The sequence below is a fragment of the Stomoxys calcitrans genome, chromosome 2 (genome assembly GCF_963082655.1).
Source record: "Stomoxys calcitrans chromosome 2, idStoCalc2.1, whole genome shotgun sequence".
Classification (NCBI taxonomy): Eukaryota; Metazoa; Arthropoda; class Insecta; order Diptera; family Muscidae; genus Stomoxys; species Stomoxys calcitrans.
Genome location: NC_081553.1, coordinates 144,169,055 through 144,189,136, shown reverse-complemented (window position 1 = coordinate 144,189,136; position 20,082 = coordinate 144,169,055). Strand labels below are relative to the sequence as shown.

Sequence of the window (20,082 nt, the reverse complement as noted above, 5' to 3'; positions counted from 1 at the left end):
GGCGTATAATGCGGGTCTAGACAACATTCATGCAGACATGGTAGCAGATGCGGTAAATAGCTACCGGGTAAATTTCGTCCCTGGAGGACGACCGCCTCAAACCAGATTAGTTCTGGCTCAATTACGTTCCGGCAGATGCAGCCGCCTCAATTCCTTCAGAACAAGGAATGATGCAGATGTGCAAGATGTATATCCCGATTGTGACTAGGGACCACACGAAGCACATCACCTGTTTAACTGCCAAGCCAGACCCACTCGTCTCAGACCCATATCCCTCTAAACGCCCCCATATCCTTCTAGACGCACCCATATCCCTCTAGACGCACCCATCTTTCTGGATCTGGACACTCAAGAGAATCAAGCAGATGAAAGATAAAACACAACAAACTGCTACAATAACAACAACATAAAACGAGCAGATGTGCTCATTTTGAGGCCAATCGGACAAAAATTGCGGCTTGTAAGGGCTCAAGAAGTCAAATCGGGAGATCGGTTTATATGGGAGCTTTATCTAAATCTCAATCGATATGGCCCATTATCAATCCCTAACGACCTACATCAATATTAAGTATCTTGGCAAAATTTTAAGCGGCTATCTTTTCGCGTTTGACCGCTATCGTGATTTCGACAGAGGGACGGACATTGCTAGATCGACTCAGAATGTCGCGACGATCACGAATATATATACTTTATGGGGTCTTGGACGAATATTTCGAGGTGCTACAAACGGAATGACTAGATTAGTATACCCCCAGCCTATGGTGGTGGGTATAAAAAAAATTATTAGACAAGGAGACGAAATGTTGGGAAACGTAATAAAAAACCAGAATAGATACAGATTTTTACCCTCCCTAATACCAATAAACAAAATATTTTTTTAACCCAGTATATCAAATATTTTTCAGTTGTCTTGCATTAAAATTTTAGTATTTATATTTTCAAAATAGTTTATTCACCAAAGCAAACCCATGTTGTAATACAATAATAATACAAGCACAATTGTTTTAACTTGACTTGACTTGACTTTTTTATGTTTATTTTTATTTTGAATTTAAGCTATCTTCACATTATTCTTTAATGCTTATTTATATGTTTGTTTAAAATGCATTTGCTTAATGGACTGACTGATTTTGTAGTTCTTAATAGAAACGGAAATCAGGAAACCAGACGAATAGTTTTGAAACATAACAAATTTAAATAAATTAAAAGAGCAATACAAATAAAACTATTTAATACGTTTAATACAAAAAAATAAAATCACAACAACTGTTGAAATCAAAACGAGTTCAAATGTAATGACGGGCCATTAACATCTGACATCATTTTGTGACAAACAGCGCTGATCAACTTTGTTTTGATAAAAAAAAAATATATATATTGCTTCGAAGAACTTTACAATTATACTTTTCGAGTGCATTGGATTTTAATAGTGGTTTGTTCAATTTTGAGTTTTAAAGTTAAAAAAGTTATTTTCCTTTAGGCTTAAAATTAAATAAAAAGAATCCGCTGTGTACAAGATGACACGCCATTAAAGCTTTTTAGAATGCTAAACCAGCATCGCGGTAAGTGGTGAAGATTTTTTCAATTGAATTCACATAGGCAGCTGTTCTCAAGTCCAACCCCAAATTGTATTTCATTGCGGTCTTCATGATTGCACGAGCAGAGCGTTCCATGGTATAATCCAAACCGGAGTGAACTATATCCTTTTCTGAAGCACCAGAGATGCGCTTCTGGAAAGATTCGGAAGGAGTCACTGGAATGCGACCACCAACACGGCCAAAACGACGCTCCAAAGATTCTTGGACAGATTCTAAAGAAATATTAAAGAATAAAATACGTAAATTATAACATATTGATATATTGATGTATCTATATAAAACAAAAAATTAGCGTTTTGGCAATTCATAGCAGAGTTTATAAGAAAAGGAAATACAAAAACTAATCATACATAAAAGAGGGAGATCAAGCAAAACATAGCGCACAGAATTAAATAAAATGCATACAATCCGGTGATTACATTCAACAAATTCTACTATTCTGAATTATTTTATCAAATAAACATCGCTTATATCGTTATCTGAAATACAAAAGCGTTCGTTTGCTTCAAAACTCAATTTATTTTCGCTTCTCGATTTATCTTTTTTTCTAGAGTAGGCATTTGAAAATGTGTATTCAATACTTGTACAGTAAAGTCGACCCGTGTACGCTGTTAATAACACTTTATTTATCCAAAGCAAAATCCAATTAGTTAAATTAGGTCCTTATGAATTTCAGATGACGACATCATTATTTTGCATTTGTAACTGGACTACGATAACGCGAAAAACTTATGTGGAATATTCTTGGCCCGTTTAGACACTAAAGACTTTGGTTAAACATTTTTAACATGTAACAACAACAGATGTAAATACATAAATTCCCCACCTATCTAAAATGTTCGAACCAACCCATTATATTTTCCACAACAAATAACAAATATAATTAAAAAAAAATAATTAATGTCATAAAATATATAAGGAAAATGGGAATATAATACATAGAGAACTAAAGTAAAACAAAAAAAAATATGAAACTGTACCGTCCAAAATAAATCTTTCAATAGATTGTTGTACTGAGGCTAAATTGATTTAAGGAGAAATAGAGAAACGGAAAAAGAATAAACAAATTACTATGGTAAAATGCAATGTACCACACACAACACACAATACTAGTTAAAATTTATATGAATTTATGGTGTTGGCAAGTACTTATACGCTAGGCAATTAAATAAAAATCAACTTTTGTCATGTCGATAAGCCAACCAAAAACCAATGTAAAGGGAAATTTTTGACTTGAAAATAATCTGGCCATTAAAATAAAATTTTAGCAATTAGGATAAGCTTTGTTCAACTAAAAATCATTATAGCTTAAATTAAAAAGCGGTTTTTAACAGAACATTTCCTTAAATGCGACAATAGTCAAATAACAACTTACCCAACAAGTGGTAGTTGGATTCACGTTCATATTTGAAAGTGAGACGACCATAAGAAACGTGGTTCAAATTTTTCAACCATTCGAAGAATGAAACTGTCACACCACCAGCGTTGATGTACAAATCGGGGATAACCAAAATGTTACGATCAATCAAGATTTTATCAGCAGCAGGTGTGGTAGGTCCGTTGGCAGCTTCAGCGATAATCTGAAATAATTTATATTTATGCAGTCACTCACAGTCACATATGACGTTGTACAGCAGTAGAATAATTACTTTGGCTTGGATTTTGTGGGCATTCTCACTGTTAATAACTTTTTCAACAGCCGCAGGGATAAATATATCGCAAGGCTCGAACATCAGATTCTCACCTTCGTACGGTTTGGCATGAGGATAACCAACAATGGTTCCGTGTTCGTTCTTGTAATCTTCCAAAGCCTGCAAATATATGAATTTAATTTTTTTTATCAAGTATTTGTATTTGCTAAGAACATTAAAAAACTAAAAAACTATGTTTATTCAAATTTCCCGTAGGAGGTTTGCCTATTCGAAATACAATAAAATTTATTATTTTTATGGAACTTCGAACATGAGAAAATATACAGAAAACGAGAATCGCAAATACCCTCCACCATGGATCGCAGTTGTCGAGTTCTTTGCTCGGTTTCTCTTTTTGGGCAAACAAAGGATATTGGAGCTATATCAAGTTATGGTTATGGACCATAATTGAATTGAATGTTGGAGACCATAGTAGAAGTCAGATCGGTACATGGGTTCTGTATCAGGCCATATTTGACACGTATGTTAAAGGTCATGTGCGAAGCCGTTGTCAGCCAAATGGCATAAGTATTGGGACAGAGGCTTAAGAAATATAATCGGGAGATCGGTTTATATGAGAGTTATATCATGTTATAAACCGATTTAGACCATACTTGGCATAGTCATTGGAGACAACACTTTAGGCGTTATTTCAGCCAAATCGGATAATTACTGCGCCCTTTATTGATTGAAGATGTCAAGATCGCAGATTGGTTTATATGGCAGCTATGTCAGTTTATAGACCGATTTGAACCATACTTATTACAGTCGTTTGAAATTATAGCAAAACACTATGCAAAATTTCAGCCAAATCGGATAAGAATTCCGCCCCCAATGGCTCAAGAGGAACAGGCTGTCTCCTCAGTTCTCATGTGAACCACCTCCATCATCAAGATCCTACCAGTGCGAAGACATAACTACATGCTGTCTAAGAAATATCTTTTGGGCTGTTATCGCAGAGACCATCCAAATCATCATTATGGTATATATCTGGCTCAATAACGTTCCGGCAGATGGAGCTGCAGCAACTCCTACAGAGCAAGGATGCTTTCCACAGAAAGACAGATGAGAGATGGATGGAAGGACAGGGAGACAACAGACGGACATGGCTAGATCGACTCAAATTGTCACGACGATTAGAATATATATATTGTACGGGGTCTTTTCGTTGTGTTACAAACGGAATGACGAAATTAGTATACCCCCATCCTATGGTGGAGGGTATACCAACCAATTGATATTATAAATCAGAATAAAACGGAGAATAAGACAATATATTGTATTTGGGATATGTGGTTAAAAAACAAATTATGAAAATTTTTTAAAATTAAAATAGTTTTATAGGTTTAGTCATTGTTTTTTAGCATGGGACAAAATAGCCTCACAAACCGATTAAAAATTACCATTTTATACTGACACAATATTTCAAAATTGGCCAACTGTATATGCATATATCAAGATATGAACATTTACATACATGAGTTTATATTTATACAATCTTTTTCTGAATCTGTAAAGCATCAATTTTTTTGTAAAACAACATAGATTTGCCGAAAACCCGAAATTATTCCATTCCCCGTCTATATAGAATAGGAAAATGTCAAATTTGCCATGAATATCCCATTAAGGAGCAGCGAGGACATTTCTCCTAAATCATTTAATGCTGTTCGGTTAAAGTTTTCAACTCAATATAAAGATGTTTCCGGTATTATCGGATTTTGAACGGCATGTGAATGACCGAAGCTTTTCGTAACGGTGTTGTATATGGCTGAAGACATTACAAATGTCGTCATTATTGAAAAAGGGAAATACGCTGCATATTTTCTCTGATCTTCTTGAGTTAACAAATTCTCATTACGGATGGTAAAAACAAAAGTAGCTACGTATGTAGCTTGTAGCTAGCTTGGGTTTCGTTTCTGTGGAATTCCTTACCGCAAAATTTAAAAAAAATTTTGCTGTAAGTCCTTTTGCATTCAAAAGAAATTTAATTCGTTATTTCTGTTCTTTAAGCAGCTAAAGTAACTGTTGCTGTATTTTATTGAGCCATATTTTAAGGTCTTTCCTTTCGAGTTTTCCTTGAAAATTTGCTTTTTATTATTAATTTTTTTTTAACGTAGGGAAAAGTTCGTGTTAGATTTTTATTTTACTTTTTATTTGTTAAGTTTTTTATTTTTTATGTTAATGGTTGCAAAATTCACCAGTTCGATTGTATGTTCATGTGTTTAAGTTCTAAATATTTATATATAGTTCTTTTTTATTTTGTGTAATGAAACTTCGGTCCTATCAATGTATATTTCACTAAGGGAGGTTGATTGATTAATTACAAATAAATAAAAGTGATAAATATATTATATATGCATATATATTGATATGATATTTGGGCAAATATTATTGTCTTTATCGAACTATCGGTTCATGCTATTGTTGCCATTGTGGAAAATGTAACAGGCATTAAACTTGCGAAATTTGTATCAATTTTATTACCTAAAATATTGTTTATGTGAGCATACTTAAATAATTTCTGATATAAAGTATCACAAATTTCCTTTCATCAGATGAATTATTTGCTGTAAATACAATGTTCTTTAGAGAAATACTGTGCTGCTCCAAACACTTGCAACTACCACAGAAATTTCCTTCTTTAGCATAACTAGTTAATGCAAATCGGCCGAATTGAATAATAGAGTTTAAATTAACTTACAAACTTTAACACATATGTGATTAAGCGGTAATTATTATCTTTTTATTTCATTATGTTGATAACTATCCAGGACGACGTTGCATTGAAATGCCATCAAGAACATCTGACTTACACTGGGTAGGACTAAAATGAAACACAGCGAACATTATTTTTATGTTCTGCCGTGAGATCGGTTGGCAATAAATATAGGTAAGTATTTGGTTTTTGTGCCGACGCCTATCATCTAGTTGTTGTGTTGTAGCCACATGTGTGTCTATATGTGGAGGTGGCGATCCTTGTCTAGCTCCTAAGCTGAGCATGCTCGTTCCAGTCCAAAGGACCGATCGCCGCGGGAACATGATGACCATTGGTTATTTAAAGGCGTCAATAACTAGCCTTGTCATATCGAGCATCATAGGCACTCAATATGTATGCAAGAGCCGACGCCGACCGGCCTCTCACTGAGACTCCGCTCAATACCGCTGATTGTTGACGACTGCAATTGCAGCTACTCCGTATAAAGCATTCTACTATCCGCATCCTCGAGACGCGCCCGGCAGCTCGCAGCTAAGTTTCTCGCGATAACAATGAACACCACACAGATCGGAGCTCCAAGTTCCAGCCTTTGTGGTGCTTAAGTTATCCCGTGCGGGATTAAGTCGTTAACTGATGCCACACTCTCTTGCGTTTCTCTTGCCTGCATCCAATTGGATATTTTCCTCTTTGAAAATTTAAATCTTTATACTTGGCTTGACTTGAAGCCCTATTCTGGAAAACAACTACCTATGGAATGCCATAGTTTTCGTGCACATGTGTCTACCAAATATAATAGCTATATTCCCACCATTATTATATAGATATTTAATTTTTTGGCACTGGACTTCAATGTAATATAGATCATCACATATTTAACCGGTATCCACGACGCACAGTGGGACAAAATCGAAAAAAACTAGTAAATACAATAGTATGCCATTTGAGAACGGATAGAGACAACTCTTTGAAATTTGAATAGTTAAAGCTGAGGTGTTATCGGGATCATGTCCAAAATTTTAAGGCCCTAGGTGCCAAATCTTCATTTGTGGTCCGATTTTCAAAATTATTTTTTTTTTGCTGAATAGTGCTTAAATTTCACTACAAAAAATTCGCTTGAGGCATACAATATTTTCACTGGTTTCCGGGATAGTTTTAATTTTTATTTGTTAAAATGTTTGTCGGGATTGGCTTCGTATTTGCAATTTACGCGTTTGTGGTTCGATTTAATTTTTATGCATGATTTGGATTCGTGACAAAATGTACAAAGATTTTGCCGCAAAAAGTGTCCACATTTGATTGGTCAAGTAAAAGTTTTACAGTTTGAAAGTCAAAAAATGTGAAAAAGAATATTTTTGCATTTTTTGGTCAAAAAAGTATTTACATTGATTATTCTTTATTGAAAAAAACTAATACCTTCTTTTTTTCTTTTTTGTTTGTAAAGAGAACATATTGCAGATGTTTTAAGGTGAATTTGAACAATATATGTCAACTTAAACGGGTGCTATATGTAATTCAAAATAGGCAATTTTTTATTAAAAAATCGGAAAACCCCCTCGAGTTCTCAAATTCCAAGCACAGAGAGAAGGTACAAATACAGCGTAAACACAAAGAATTTGCGGAAATCATATCAAAAGAGTTTTCGTACATTAAGCACATAATTTTTTTTTTGAAAACTAAAAAGGTTTAACATGTGTGACCCATGACCCTGACAAGAACAAATACTTAGGTGTGATCTTGGACAGGAAAAGTGAATTGGAAATGTCCCATTCAGAAGCGTACTGAGAAGGCTCACAGATGTTGGGCACTATTTAGACGGACCGTAGACGTAGAAATGGGGCGTGAATCAGGGGATAGTTTACTGGGTCATAACGGAGTAAGGGGGAATGAAAGGGCATACGATTTGGCGGTGAAGGCAAGAGGACTGCCGTCAATAAACTTGGTTAACTTGAAGCCTTTCGGGTCAACGCAGTCCGAGTTAAGGGCGTGGACGACGTGGGCATGTAACACTGGAACAGCGAAACATTCGGTAGGACGGCAAAAATCCTATGGGGGGATCCAAATCGTGAGAAGACGAGGCTATTACTGAAAGGAAGTAAGAAGGTCAGTATAGCTATTGGTATCATGACGGGACACATAGAACTACGAGCTCACTTATGCTACATCGGTGCGGCAAGTGATAGCATGTGTAGGGCAAGCGGGGAAGATGATGAGAAGTTGGAGCATTTCCTTCCTTTGTCACTGCCCGGCTTTCGCGTCTAACAGATACCGGCACTTAGTTGGGGACACTATATCAGACATGAACCATCTTAGGGGAGTGACATGGAAAACAATTAGGGATTTTGTAAGTAGCACGGAAATATTATAGCAGAATAATATAGATTTTCTTTTTCAAGCTTACTTTTTTGTATTTAGAGCGCACAACAAGCCGATTACTGGCTTAGGTGTGACATGACTTCGTGGGTCCTCCTTTAGATGCGGTGCGGAAATTGCTCTCAATCGTCGATTCACGCCTTTAACCAGAATTTGGCTGTCGACTTCCCCTTTATATGCTCACTCCTTTCATAGAGTAGTTTTTACGCATTCTTTAGATGAATTGTGCTCTTGGATTCTATTTTTGAGTTATTCTCCGATTGTGTCTGATGGATTCGTGCCAGATGCTTTTACGGGTGTAAAATCTCTTAACAATCACTTTGTTATAATTCCAAAACTCCATAAGCCATATTTTTTAGGTCAACGGTTGGTTGAAAATCAAAATTGCTTGAAATGTGCCACGTTTTTCCGCACTTGGTTCCATATTCCTACTTAATAAGCCAGAAAAGGTGTATATAAATATGTTTATCCATTTCTGCGCGATAAAAACTAGTTTGTCAAAGCCAGGGCACCCCAAACCATAGGAGGTAATGTCATGGTTTAACTGTGAAACAATATTTTTTTCTTTAAAAGCCTCATTAGTTTTTCCCATATTTTATTGAACCATCTTACTCAAAAATCGTCTATTTTAACCCATCACTAAGCCCAACATTTTCTAAAAAGGATGTCGACAACTGAAGTGTTGTGTAGCAAACTCCAAAGAATTATTTGTCTTGCTTTTGAAAGTAAAGGTTTTTGACTTCGTACACAACCGGCTCTATAAGGAATATTTTGAACAGTATGGCGATTAAATTTTTTATTTCTATATTCGTACACATCTAACGTCAACTTAACTGACAACATTTATGCAATTTCAGAATATGTGACCAAAATGGAGCGTCCTTCTCTGGACGATAACATATAAGGTCTCTTTGATCTCGGCTTTATAGAATTATTTATGACCCCTGTACACATGAATGTGATTTACCGAAATTTTTTTCAATTTCGTAATTAATTTTCGCATTTACAAAGAAATTTCTGCACCTTGATGTATTTTGAGCTATACCTTGGTACTATAAATTGAATTTGTGAAGATGTTGGAATGGTCCTACACCCTCTAACTATTTACGGACAATGTCAAGTGCCATAAAGTTTCTCAAAAGTCCGGTAAAATAGTATAAATTTATAGAGATGTGGTTTGTGTACCTAAACTTTTTGATATATTTTTCTAGCTTTTTTCTTTTCCATAGATATTAGGTCGCAAAAAGAGTGAAAACTGTACTTTAGTTATAAGTATTGGCTAGATGAATATATATAGAAAGAGTCATATTAAGAAATTTTACTTTATGAGCATTTTTAGGTGGTTTTCTGTTGAATAAACCATGTGGCATCGACTTATTTAACAAAAAAAATTCGTAGTCCGTTCAACAGATAGCCGAAATCACGATAGTGTTCTATCGAATGAGGCTATACGCATAACATTCTTCATAGATATTTCTAATTGATGTAGGTCGTTGGCTGTTGCTAATGGGCCATTTGGTCCAAATTGATTTTCAATTATAATACAAAAAAAAAATAAAATAATTAAAAATTGTTTCGTACAACGTTTCTGCGTAAGGACTTACGTCAGACTGTAAGCTCATTCGAAAAACGGGTGCAAGTTTTTAATATTTTTATACCCGTAGCGAAGAGGTTAGCATGTCCGCCTATGACGCTGAACGCCTGAGTTCGAATCCTGGCGAGACCATCAGAAAAATTTTCAGCGGTGGTTTTCCCCTACTAATGCTGGCAACATTTGTAAGGTAGTATGTCATGTAAAATTTCTCTCCAAAGAGGTGTCGCACTGCGGCACGCCGTTCGAACTCGGCTGTAAAAGGCAGGCCCCTTATCATTGACCCTAAACTTGAATCGGACTGCACTAATTTATATGTGAGAAGTTTGCCCCTGTTCCTTCATGGGCAAAATTTACATTACTACTGTGGTACAGCGAAGAGAGATAGACCCATTAATTAGCATTATCGATCGATCACTTTCTGCAAGCCCATAGCAACCGGTTGTACATACCGGATTGACCCGATGGAATCCTTCATCACCAAGGGCTGCCATCTCATGTGCAACACACTGCTACAACAACAAAAACAACATCCCTTTCTAATTTGATTTAGCTTTGTCCGACAGATATCTCAACGAGATGGCTGACCAGCCCAAATTCACCTGTTCTGGGTGCCGGGCCACAGAGATATCCCAGGGAATTCTAAAGCAGACGAGCTTGCGAGACTAAGAACTATCCTACACATTTCAGGGATACTAAAAATCTGCGGGTATGCCTCTAGCGACGTGTAAGCTAAGCTTTCAGGACCAGGCCCGATGATAGATGGTCTCAAAGAGGGAGCTGTGAGCATTTCAAAACTATGTGGCCTAATCTAGACTTGAAGACGTCTACTGCTTTGTTGTCATTAGCTAGAATAGCCGTATCAGTCATTGTGTCCGTCATAACAGATCACTGTCTAATCGGCTGCAACGACGTTTGCAGAAGCTGTGAGGACATCGAAGAAGAAGAGACTATAGAACTCCTTCTCTGTGTGTGTCCCGCACTAGCAGTTAGAAGAAGTTCCACTTTAGGTTCTCATTTCTTTGAAAACCTGTCTGATTTAGCGGATGTGAACATTCACAAGTTATTGGGTTTTTTAAAGCGATCTGAACGGTTCAACGGTAGGAACTAGAAGGCATCTTCCTTCTTCTATACCTGTGGTATCACAATGGACAAAAACGTCTATGTGAGTTTGATGGCAGACTGCCACTTAAACCTAACCTTACCAAACCTACAAATCAAAAAATGTGAAAAAGTCAATTTTTGTAATTTTTTCGTAAAAAAGGTAATCTCTCCATACAGTTAACTTGACCCAGCACTATCAATTTTACTTACTGTACTGTAAAGAAGAGTTAATGTAGATGCGTTTTAAGTGTAATATTTATAAATTGCTTTAACTCGTAAAGGAGATCTGCGAATTGTATATTTTTTTTTTTTTTAAATTTGCAATTTTAACAAAAAAAATTGGGAAAACCTTCGTAGTAACCCAAGTAATAACTAATTGTATGCAAAAAATGTTTTGCGCCATCCAAGGATTGAGGTCTCTACGGAATTTTACTAAAAAATGTAAATTTTGCAAACGTCTTTCCCCAGTGTGGGATTTTGGGTGTTTTCATCAAGAAATAAGGCCAAAATTTTTACTCATTTTTTTAAAAAAGATATACATCTACAAATTTGTAAAAACTTTTAACTCTATCTTAAGTAGTTTTGGTTTTATATAATTTTGGTTTTATATAAATTTTTATAATTTCAATTTGAATTTTATTTTTCACAAAAGTGTATTTTTTGGCCTCATTTTGGGTTCTACCCAAATATTACGACTAAAATCCGGCATCGATGCACAATGTGCACACCTCAGTCATTTTGGCATTCATTCATGACAGAAAAGTTTTCTCGAAATTATAACTGTGTACCAAGGGATGCAGTTTATTCATTACTTATATGTTTGCAATATAAAATTATTGATTTCATGGGCGAAATTTGCAATTTGCATTTGACCTTAATCCACTATTTTTAATTGCATTAAGTATGTAGTCGAAATATGTCATAAAACATGAAGTGTTTTTACCCCTGCCAAAGATAACCCAGCCCTTCGCAACAGGTAAGAACACAACTAGAGATTCAAAAAAAGGTTGATTGTATTTATTTTTTCCATCAAAATTTTGAAAATCGGACCATAAATGCGCTTTCGACAGCCCGAACAAAATTTTATAGGGCCGAGGTGACATCAAAGTTTGTCACCTCGGCCCACCACTGGGCCCCTGAGACTTCTAGGGCCCTGCATTTTTGCATATAAACTGTATAACACTTCAGCTAAAACCATGTATTTAGATATCTCTATCCGTTCCAAAATGGCAGAGTTATTTCAACTATTTTTTCCATCCCACTGTGTGACGGCAGTTACCAACTGTGCGACGGCAGTTACCTAAAAAAGTAAACAGCCAACATATTAACCATCGGCTCTATAAATTATTCTGGATCGTTTTAAAAATCAAAGACAATTTAGTGATGTCCGCATGTCTGCCGGTAGTAATCACTCATTAAACGTTAAATATGAAGTTATTGGCCTCAAAAGTAGTTTAAACTATTTTTTGCCCATAGACAGTTTAAGTTCGAAATAATGCTCCATAGGAAATAAAAATTGATATGCCACATTGTAGCCCGTGTCGATATACATTCATAAAGGTAACATTTTTCATTCGATATTGCTGAAATGTAGAACCATGACTTGGATTGTAGCTTTTGACGTCGGATTATAGTTGGATGTAGTTGCTATAAACTCATAAAATGCCTATTATTTTCCGAGTCCGCTGAAATTTATAACTGCCTTTTGTGTACAGCATTTGACCACCATTTTGTAAATTCACATACATATGTACGTCTTTTTTTGTGACCTTTAAAGAAATGGGGTCAGCGGCACCATCTCATGTTAAATACTAACGCCAGTGTATGATTTGAAGTAGGTGCTGTGCTGTTATAGATTGCTCGTATTTGAAACCATTATACCGTTTTGTAAAATTGTCGGATTTTGACTACGCCTTCGACAACCGGATAAGAGTGAACATAATTATACGTTTTCTAGCCACTTGTACTGTTATTAATTATTTTCATACCTTAGGATCAATACCCTCTGGATTGAAAATGCAGCCGTCATGTTCGATAACACCAATACATGTTGCACCAGCGCGGGTCAAATAGCGGGTAGAGTGAAGACCAACATTACCAAAACCTTGAACGATGAAAGTTTTGCCACCCCAGCCGGGAGTGGTGCCAATCATGCTCATGTAGTTGGCTTCATTTATGAAGTTTTCCAAACCATGGAAAACACCTCGGCCGGTGGCAGAAACACGACCATGAATACCACCTTGGTTGATAGGTTTGCCAGTTACACAAGCGTGAGCATTGATATCCAGGTGACCGATAGTCTTGGCATAGGTATCAGCAATCCAAGACATTTCACGCTCACCAGTACCCATATCGGGAGCAGGTACATCTACGCCGGGTCCAATGAAACCTTTCTTGGCCAACTCAAGAGTAAAACGACGAGTAATTTTTTCCAATTCATGTTCGGAGTATTCCTTGGGATTAATCTTCAGGCCTGCTTTGGCACCACCGAATGGAACATCGACACAGGCACACTTGAAGGTCATCAAGGCGGATAAAGCTTTGACTTCATCACGAGACACGTCCATCGAAAAACGGATACCTGGAAAACACATAATTAAATTTCATTATTTCTGCAATACACATTTACATTGTACCAAAAAAAAATGTTAAACAAAAAAAAAAAACAAACAGGAAAAAACTAAGTATATTCGATTTTTTTTTGGGCAGGTGCCAATGTTTTCGATTTCTGTAAAAACAAAACATTATTTAGCTGTACAACCCAAACATGTGTGTTTCTATGATTTACAGTATAAAGGTTGTATGTGTATTTTAAAACGAGCAATAAGAACCCAAGAACTAAAAACAGTTTCAAGGTTCTTCAGGGTCTATTGACTCAACCCAATTACAACACAATGGATGCGAAGAGAATGCATTGAAATTAAATTGTGTCAGGAATCTAATAATATATCACGTTTCAACAAAACGTGCCCGCAAAACAAGTTGCAGTCGACGTTGTTATTGGATAATATCCACGAAATCGGAAGGGGTGTCATCTTTAAAAATTATATATTCCAAACACATATGTATGTATTTTTTTTAATTCTTGTCAAACGATAAGAAAGTCATATTATAAGTAGTTTTGATATCAAAAAATTTCTAATAATAAAAACTTTTGAAATACTACCAGGAAATTTATATGTTGGTATCATACATACCAAAGATATCTTAAACAAGTAAGAATATACATGTATATAATTTGATGGGTGCGTTTTGTTTGAAAACTTTGAACGTATGCAGTGTAGGTGCTGCGAAGCTCAGCTACGAGCTACCACAGGTTGCGGATAGTGGAATGTTCCAGAGGGAGTAGCTGCAACGGCAGTCGTGGACAATCAGCCGTATCGAGGGGAGAGTCTCAGTGGGAGGTCGGGCGACACCGGCTCTTGCACAAATACTGAGTGCCTATGATGCTCGATATGACAAGGCGGGTTATTGGCACCCTGTTCCCGCGGCGATCGGCCCTTTGGACCGGAACGAGCTTGCTAATAAATGTGGCTACATCAACATGAATATATTGATATTGAATGTATTGCTATTGAAAATACCATAAAAATTAAGCGAATAGGTTAGATAACTTTCGGTTGGAGGACACCGCTTCACTCAGAGACCTTAGGTCCATTATGTTTGCCACCCTAACAAAAGATAGAAGAGAAAAAGTATATGGAGAAATGCAGATAGAGATACAATCAAGTCAGGTACAAACAGCTAAAACGACAGAAGAACAAAAACCAACACACAAGACAAAAAAACAGCAAATCAAATGGAACTAGACAACATTCATGCAGAAACTGTAGCCGATACGGTGAATATCTATCGGGTGAATGTGGTCCTTGGAGAACGACCTCTCGCGGCAAACCAGAGTTGTTCTGCCCTAATTTATTTCCGGCAGTTGCAGCCGCCTCAACTCATACAGAGTTAGGATTAATGCCAACCTGCAGAATGTGTGTCCCGATTGAGATCTGGTATCACACGACACACGTCATCTGTTCAACTGCCAGCCAGATCTACTCGACTCAGACTTAGATGCCTCTGGACGCACCCCACATTAGCAAATTTTCCATTATGGTGCAGCAGCATCACTTAACCCGAATCACCGTGATTTTCTGCTGAATATTTTTGGACAATCCTGTTGCCATATGGCAAAGCCAGGGCTGTTAGGGAACTATATTTAACATGGACATTGGGAGTCATGACAGAAGACATCGTGCAAAATTGCAGACAAATTGGTTAAAAATTGCGAACTCTAGGAGCTCAAGAAGTTAAAACATATGATGAGAGTCCTGACAGAAGTCACTGTGGAAAAGTTCATCCTTAACGGCCTAATGGAAGCTACATCGAAATGTGGACCGATTTGGCTCATTTGTCAAAGTACGTTGCCTCTACTCAAAGCATAGACAACGTTGGAAAAATGTGTACTCTTACGGGCACAAATCCAGACGTTCAGCATAATAGTTGCTACATTTTACGGTGGCCCCAGATGATGTTGATCAGCATTACTTCCGTTTATGTTTCTATTTAGATTACTGGACTGTTCAATAACCAAAAGGAAAAATTTAAACCGGTTTAAAAAAACAATTATCTACTCTTTTGTGCTGCAATGCAAATTTTGTTTTGTTGCTATGTCGGTGCTATGGCATAGACATTGAAATGTCTTATCGTTTTTAGATAATCCGTGTTTTTGAATAGTTGCTTTATTTAGATTAGTAATTTAAAAAAATCGAGAGACTAAATGTTTTAAATACTTGGGCAAAAAACCATATTTTGTACAACTGTACTGATATTTGAAACATTTTCTACAGCACACCCATTTATAATCAAATTTATATAAACATATTTTATGCGATAGTCATATAATGTCAAGTGCTCTGCGCATAAAAACTCTTCAATTTATCAGTTTAAACAAGCGAAATGAAGAGAAAGAGGGCAAAAACAAAACGCTGCGAGCAAACTACCGAAAAAACTTCGTTAATGATAATGAATACAGCAAATAGAATCAGTTCATCCGCTAATTTGCCTATCAAATAGAAGAACTAAAGAAAAATATGACATTTCTGCCTAGCTGGCCGACATTTCCTGCACAGCGACGATCAAGAATTTAAATCAGTTTAATCGGAATGTATTTTAAAATGAAAATCAAACGTGTATTTTCAAAACAAACAGAAAAAAACACTTTGTTAACAACTCAGCACAAGAGAGCATTGAAAAAAATAATAGTCATACAACAACGTAAAAACTGTCAAAGCAGGGGGCTCGATCAATCGTCATGTGGGGCGTGCGCGTTCTATGGCAACAGATAGCAACTAAGGTTGAAATGCCATTGTTGTTGATTATTTTAATATGGTAGGGACCAGCTTGTTTTGCGTGAGAGTAAAAAAGCACACATTTCAACCGGCGAATAAAAGCGAGAGCGTGAAAGCCGCCAAGGGAGAGTGCCATGGGTTTCTTTAGTTTTCACATGAAAAGAGCAAACTGAACTCATTTATATACACAAACAACTAAAAGAGCAAACGTTTCGAGAACTACGAGTTAAGACCAGTCCCCATTGTCTATCTGGCCACATTTTTTTGCTCAATGTCTTTTTAGTCAGGTGACTTGGGTATAAAAGTAAGAAAATATCACACAAAGTAGATATGTTAATGTATGTATATAATCACATATTCATATGTTTTTATGTACACGTTTGGATTTTTCTAAAGGAAAGTTTATTTACTTTTGTCACAAAAATTTATTTTGCAGAGCGTAGCGATTTCGTAACTGGAGGTTTATACGTATATTTTAGCTTGGCGTTAATCATTTAAAAATATCTATTTCTAGCAGTGAAAAAAGCGGTAGATAAATTAGCGCAATTTTGGGGATATATCTGCAACATGAATTATGTAAATTATACACTTATCGCCAACATTTTTTTAAAAAATCGAAGTCAATGCCAAAAACTAACAAATATTTCTGCCTAGCTGACCGGCAAATAATAACAACTGATCATATATGTATTTATAAAACTTCCCCTCAATAGGGACGGTATACCAATCTAGTCGATTTTAATGCCTAAAAATATTGATATGCGACCCCATAAGGAATATATGTACATTCTTGATCTTTTGACATTTCAAGTCCATCTAACCATTTGTGTCTGTCGGAGAAAATAACGAAAGCAGTCGGACGTAGAAAGTTAGCACAGATACTTCTTATTGATGTAGGCCGTTGGGGATTTCAAATGGTCCACATCGGTTCAGATTTGGATATAGCTCCCTTATAAAGTGTTCATTCGATTTATTTCATGCTCCCCTACAAGCCCAAATTATAATCCGCTGAAAATTTACACGTAGTACTCTGTTACAACTTCCAACACTCATGTCAAGTATGGTTCAAATCGGTGTATAACCTGATATATCTCCCACATAAACTGATCTCTCAAATTGGCATCTTAAACTCCTGGAAGCCACAATAGGTAACCGCTTTGGTTGAAATTTTGCACATGGCGTTTTTTATGATTTCCAACATCCCCGAATCAGCTCCCATATAAACCGAACTCTCGTTTAGCGGTCTACGGCCCCTAGAAGCTTAAATTTCTGCCTTATTTGGCAAACATTTGGTATGTAAAGTACAAGTATGCATAAAAAAATGAAACTAACTCGTGAAAATTTTCGTGCGATCATTTCTCACACGATCGGCGCAAAGAAATGTTGAACAAATAGGATCGTTTATAACATCGTCATAGGTGACGAACAATGGACCTATGTGTGGTCAACGATTACTTCGCCAGAAGATAATGTTGAAGCGTTCAACCATATTTTGGAGGTGTCGCAATCGGAGTGGTTTGACCGAATACAAAGAGTATCAATCATGCTGGAGAAAACTTTGAAAGACAATAAAAAACGTTTTTGATAGGAAATATATGCATTATATTTATTATTGTTCGCATTTTATCATTATTTTTATACCCTCCACACTAGAATGGGGGGTATACTAATTTCGTCATTCTGTTTGTAACTACTCGAAATATTCGTCTGAGACCCCATAAAGTATATATATTTTTGATCGTCGCGACATTTTATGTCGATCTAGCCATGTCCGTCTGTCTGTCGAAAGCACGCTAACTTCCGAAGGAGTAAAGCTAGCCGCTTGAAATTTTGCACAAATACTTTCTAACCACTGTGCTAAGTATGGTTCAAATCGGTCAATAACCTGGTATAGCTGTCATATAAACCGATCTTGGGTCTTGACTTCTTGAGCCTCTAGAGAGCGCAATTCTTACCCGATTGGAATGAAATTTTGCACGACGTGTTTTGTTATGATATCCAACAACAGTGTTAAGTATGATTCAATTCGGTGCATAACCTGATATAGATGCAAATAAGCCGATCTGGGATCTTGACTTCTTGAGCCTCTGGAGGTCGCAATTATTACCCGATTTGCCTGAAATTTTGTACAACGGATCCCCTCATGACCATCAACATACGTGTTTATTATGGTCTGAATCGGTCTATAGCCGGATACAGCTCCCATATAAATCGATCTCTCTATTTTACTTCTTGAGCCCCCAAAGGGAGCAATTCTTATTTGAATTGGCTGACATTTTACACAGGTCTCCAACACATAATTTAATTGTGGTCCAAAGCGGACCATATCTTGATATCGCTCTAATAGCAGAGCAAATCTTTTCTAATATCCTGTTTTGCCTAAGAAGAGATGCCGGGAAAAGAACTCGACAAATGCGATCCATGGTGGAGGGTATATAAGATTCGGCCCGGCCGAACTTAGCACGCTTTTTCTTGTTTCTAATTATTATGCCAGAAATATATATGGCAGTCCTCGTAATAAATTATCTTGTTATGGTTCTATAAGTAAAAATCGAATGATTGATACATATGGGAGTTGGTTTAAAATATTAACAATAAAATATTTAAAATATTAAAACATTAACAACAAGACTCATAAGAGAATCCATTTCTTTATTCGAGTAGTTGCAATATTAAAAATAATAAAAGTGGCCTAATTGCTCAAATAAAATCGTGCAAATTCAACGAAATTGGCTGCAAAATATGCAAAAAAACCACGAGCTGCATGAGCTGTATGACGATGACAGCATAATTAAACGCATCAAAATACAACGGTTGTCTTGGCTAGAACATGTCAGAATGGATGAAGAAGCTCCAGCAAAGAAGTCTTTTGAAGGCGACCATAATAGAATACGCAAAATGAGAAGATCAAAACTCCAATGGAGTGTCCAAGCGGAGAGCGACATTACGAAACTTGGTGTCAGTGATTGGAGAAGAAGCGCAGAAAATTGAAGCGTTTGGAAATCTATTCTACGTTCGGCTAGAGGAATAAATTTTCTGTAATTGCAAATTAAATTAAGCAAATTTTTTCAACCGATGTCCACAAAATATGACCATACGAGAATATCATACATATTTCCAAAATACAGTCTTACGAAAATCGTTTCATGGTATGTTTACCATAATGACTAATTAAAATTTAGCAGGGCACTCCGTTTTAAGTTGTGGAAAACTTCAACAAAATATCTTTATTTACTAAAATATATTTGCGGCAAATGCACAAATTCTCCAACATAATCTTGTCATCATGTGACACTAGACACCGGATAGCTGTGAGCACCACACAGGCATTAAGGTCCGATCTGTGTGGTGTTCATTGTTGTCACGAGAAGCTAAGCTGCGAGCTACCGGGCGCCTCCACAGGTTGCGAATAGTGGAATGCTCCATACGGAGTATCTGCAAAGGCAGTCGCGGATAATCAGCGGTATCGTCTTAGTGGGAGGTCGGGCGGCAACGGCTCTTGCGCAAATACTGTTGCCTATGATGCTCGATATGACAAGGCGAGTTAATGGCGCCTTTAAATAACCAATGACCACCCTATCCCCCGGCGATCAGTCCTTTGGACCGGAACGAGCTTGCTCACCTACAGAAGCGTGACGAGGATCGCCACCTCCACATAATAATGTGGCTACAA

General features: G+C 36.6%; 1 protein-coding gene across 2 annotated transcripts in view; it reads right to left on the bottom strand.

Moving 5' to 3' along the window:
• Positions 1–999: 999 nt before the first annotated feature.
• Positions 1,000–20,082, bottom strand: part of LOC106091372 (glutamate dehydrogenase, mitochondrial) — a 28,634-nt gene continuing 9,551 nt past the window's right edge. The window contains exons 2-6 of one of the 2 annotated variants that reach the window (XM_013257872.2): positions 13,059–13,651; positions 3,248–3,409; positions 2,974–3,178; positions 2,579–2,617; positions 1,000–1,810 (exon numbers count right to left, since the gene is read on the bottom strand). In XM_013257872.2, the coding sequence (XP_013113326.1) occupies positions 1,539–1,810; positions 2,579–2,617; positions 2,974–3,178; positions 3,248–3,409; positions 13,059–13,651 (1,271 nt within the window). In that variant the 3' untranslated portion in view covers positions 1,000–1,538. The remainder of the gene's footprint in view (positions 1,811–2,578; positions 2,618–2,973; positions 3,179–3,247; positions 3,410–13,058; positions 13,652–20,082) is intronic. The other variant, XM_013257873.2, reaches the window with a different exon arrangement.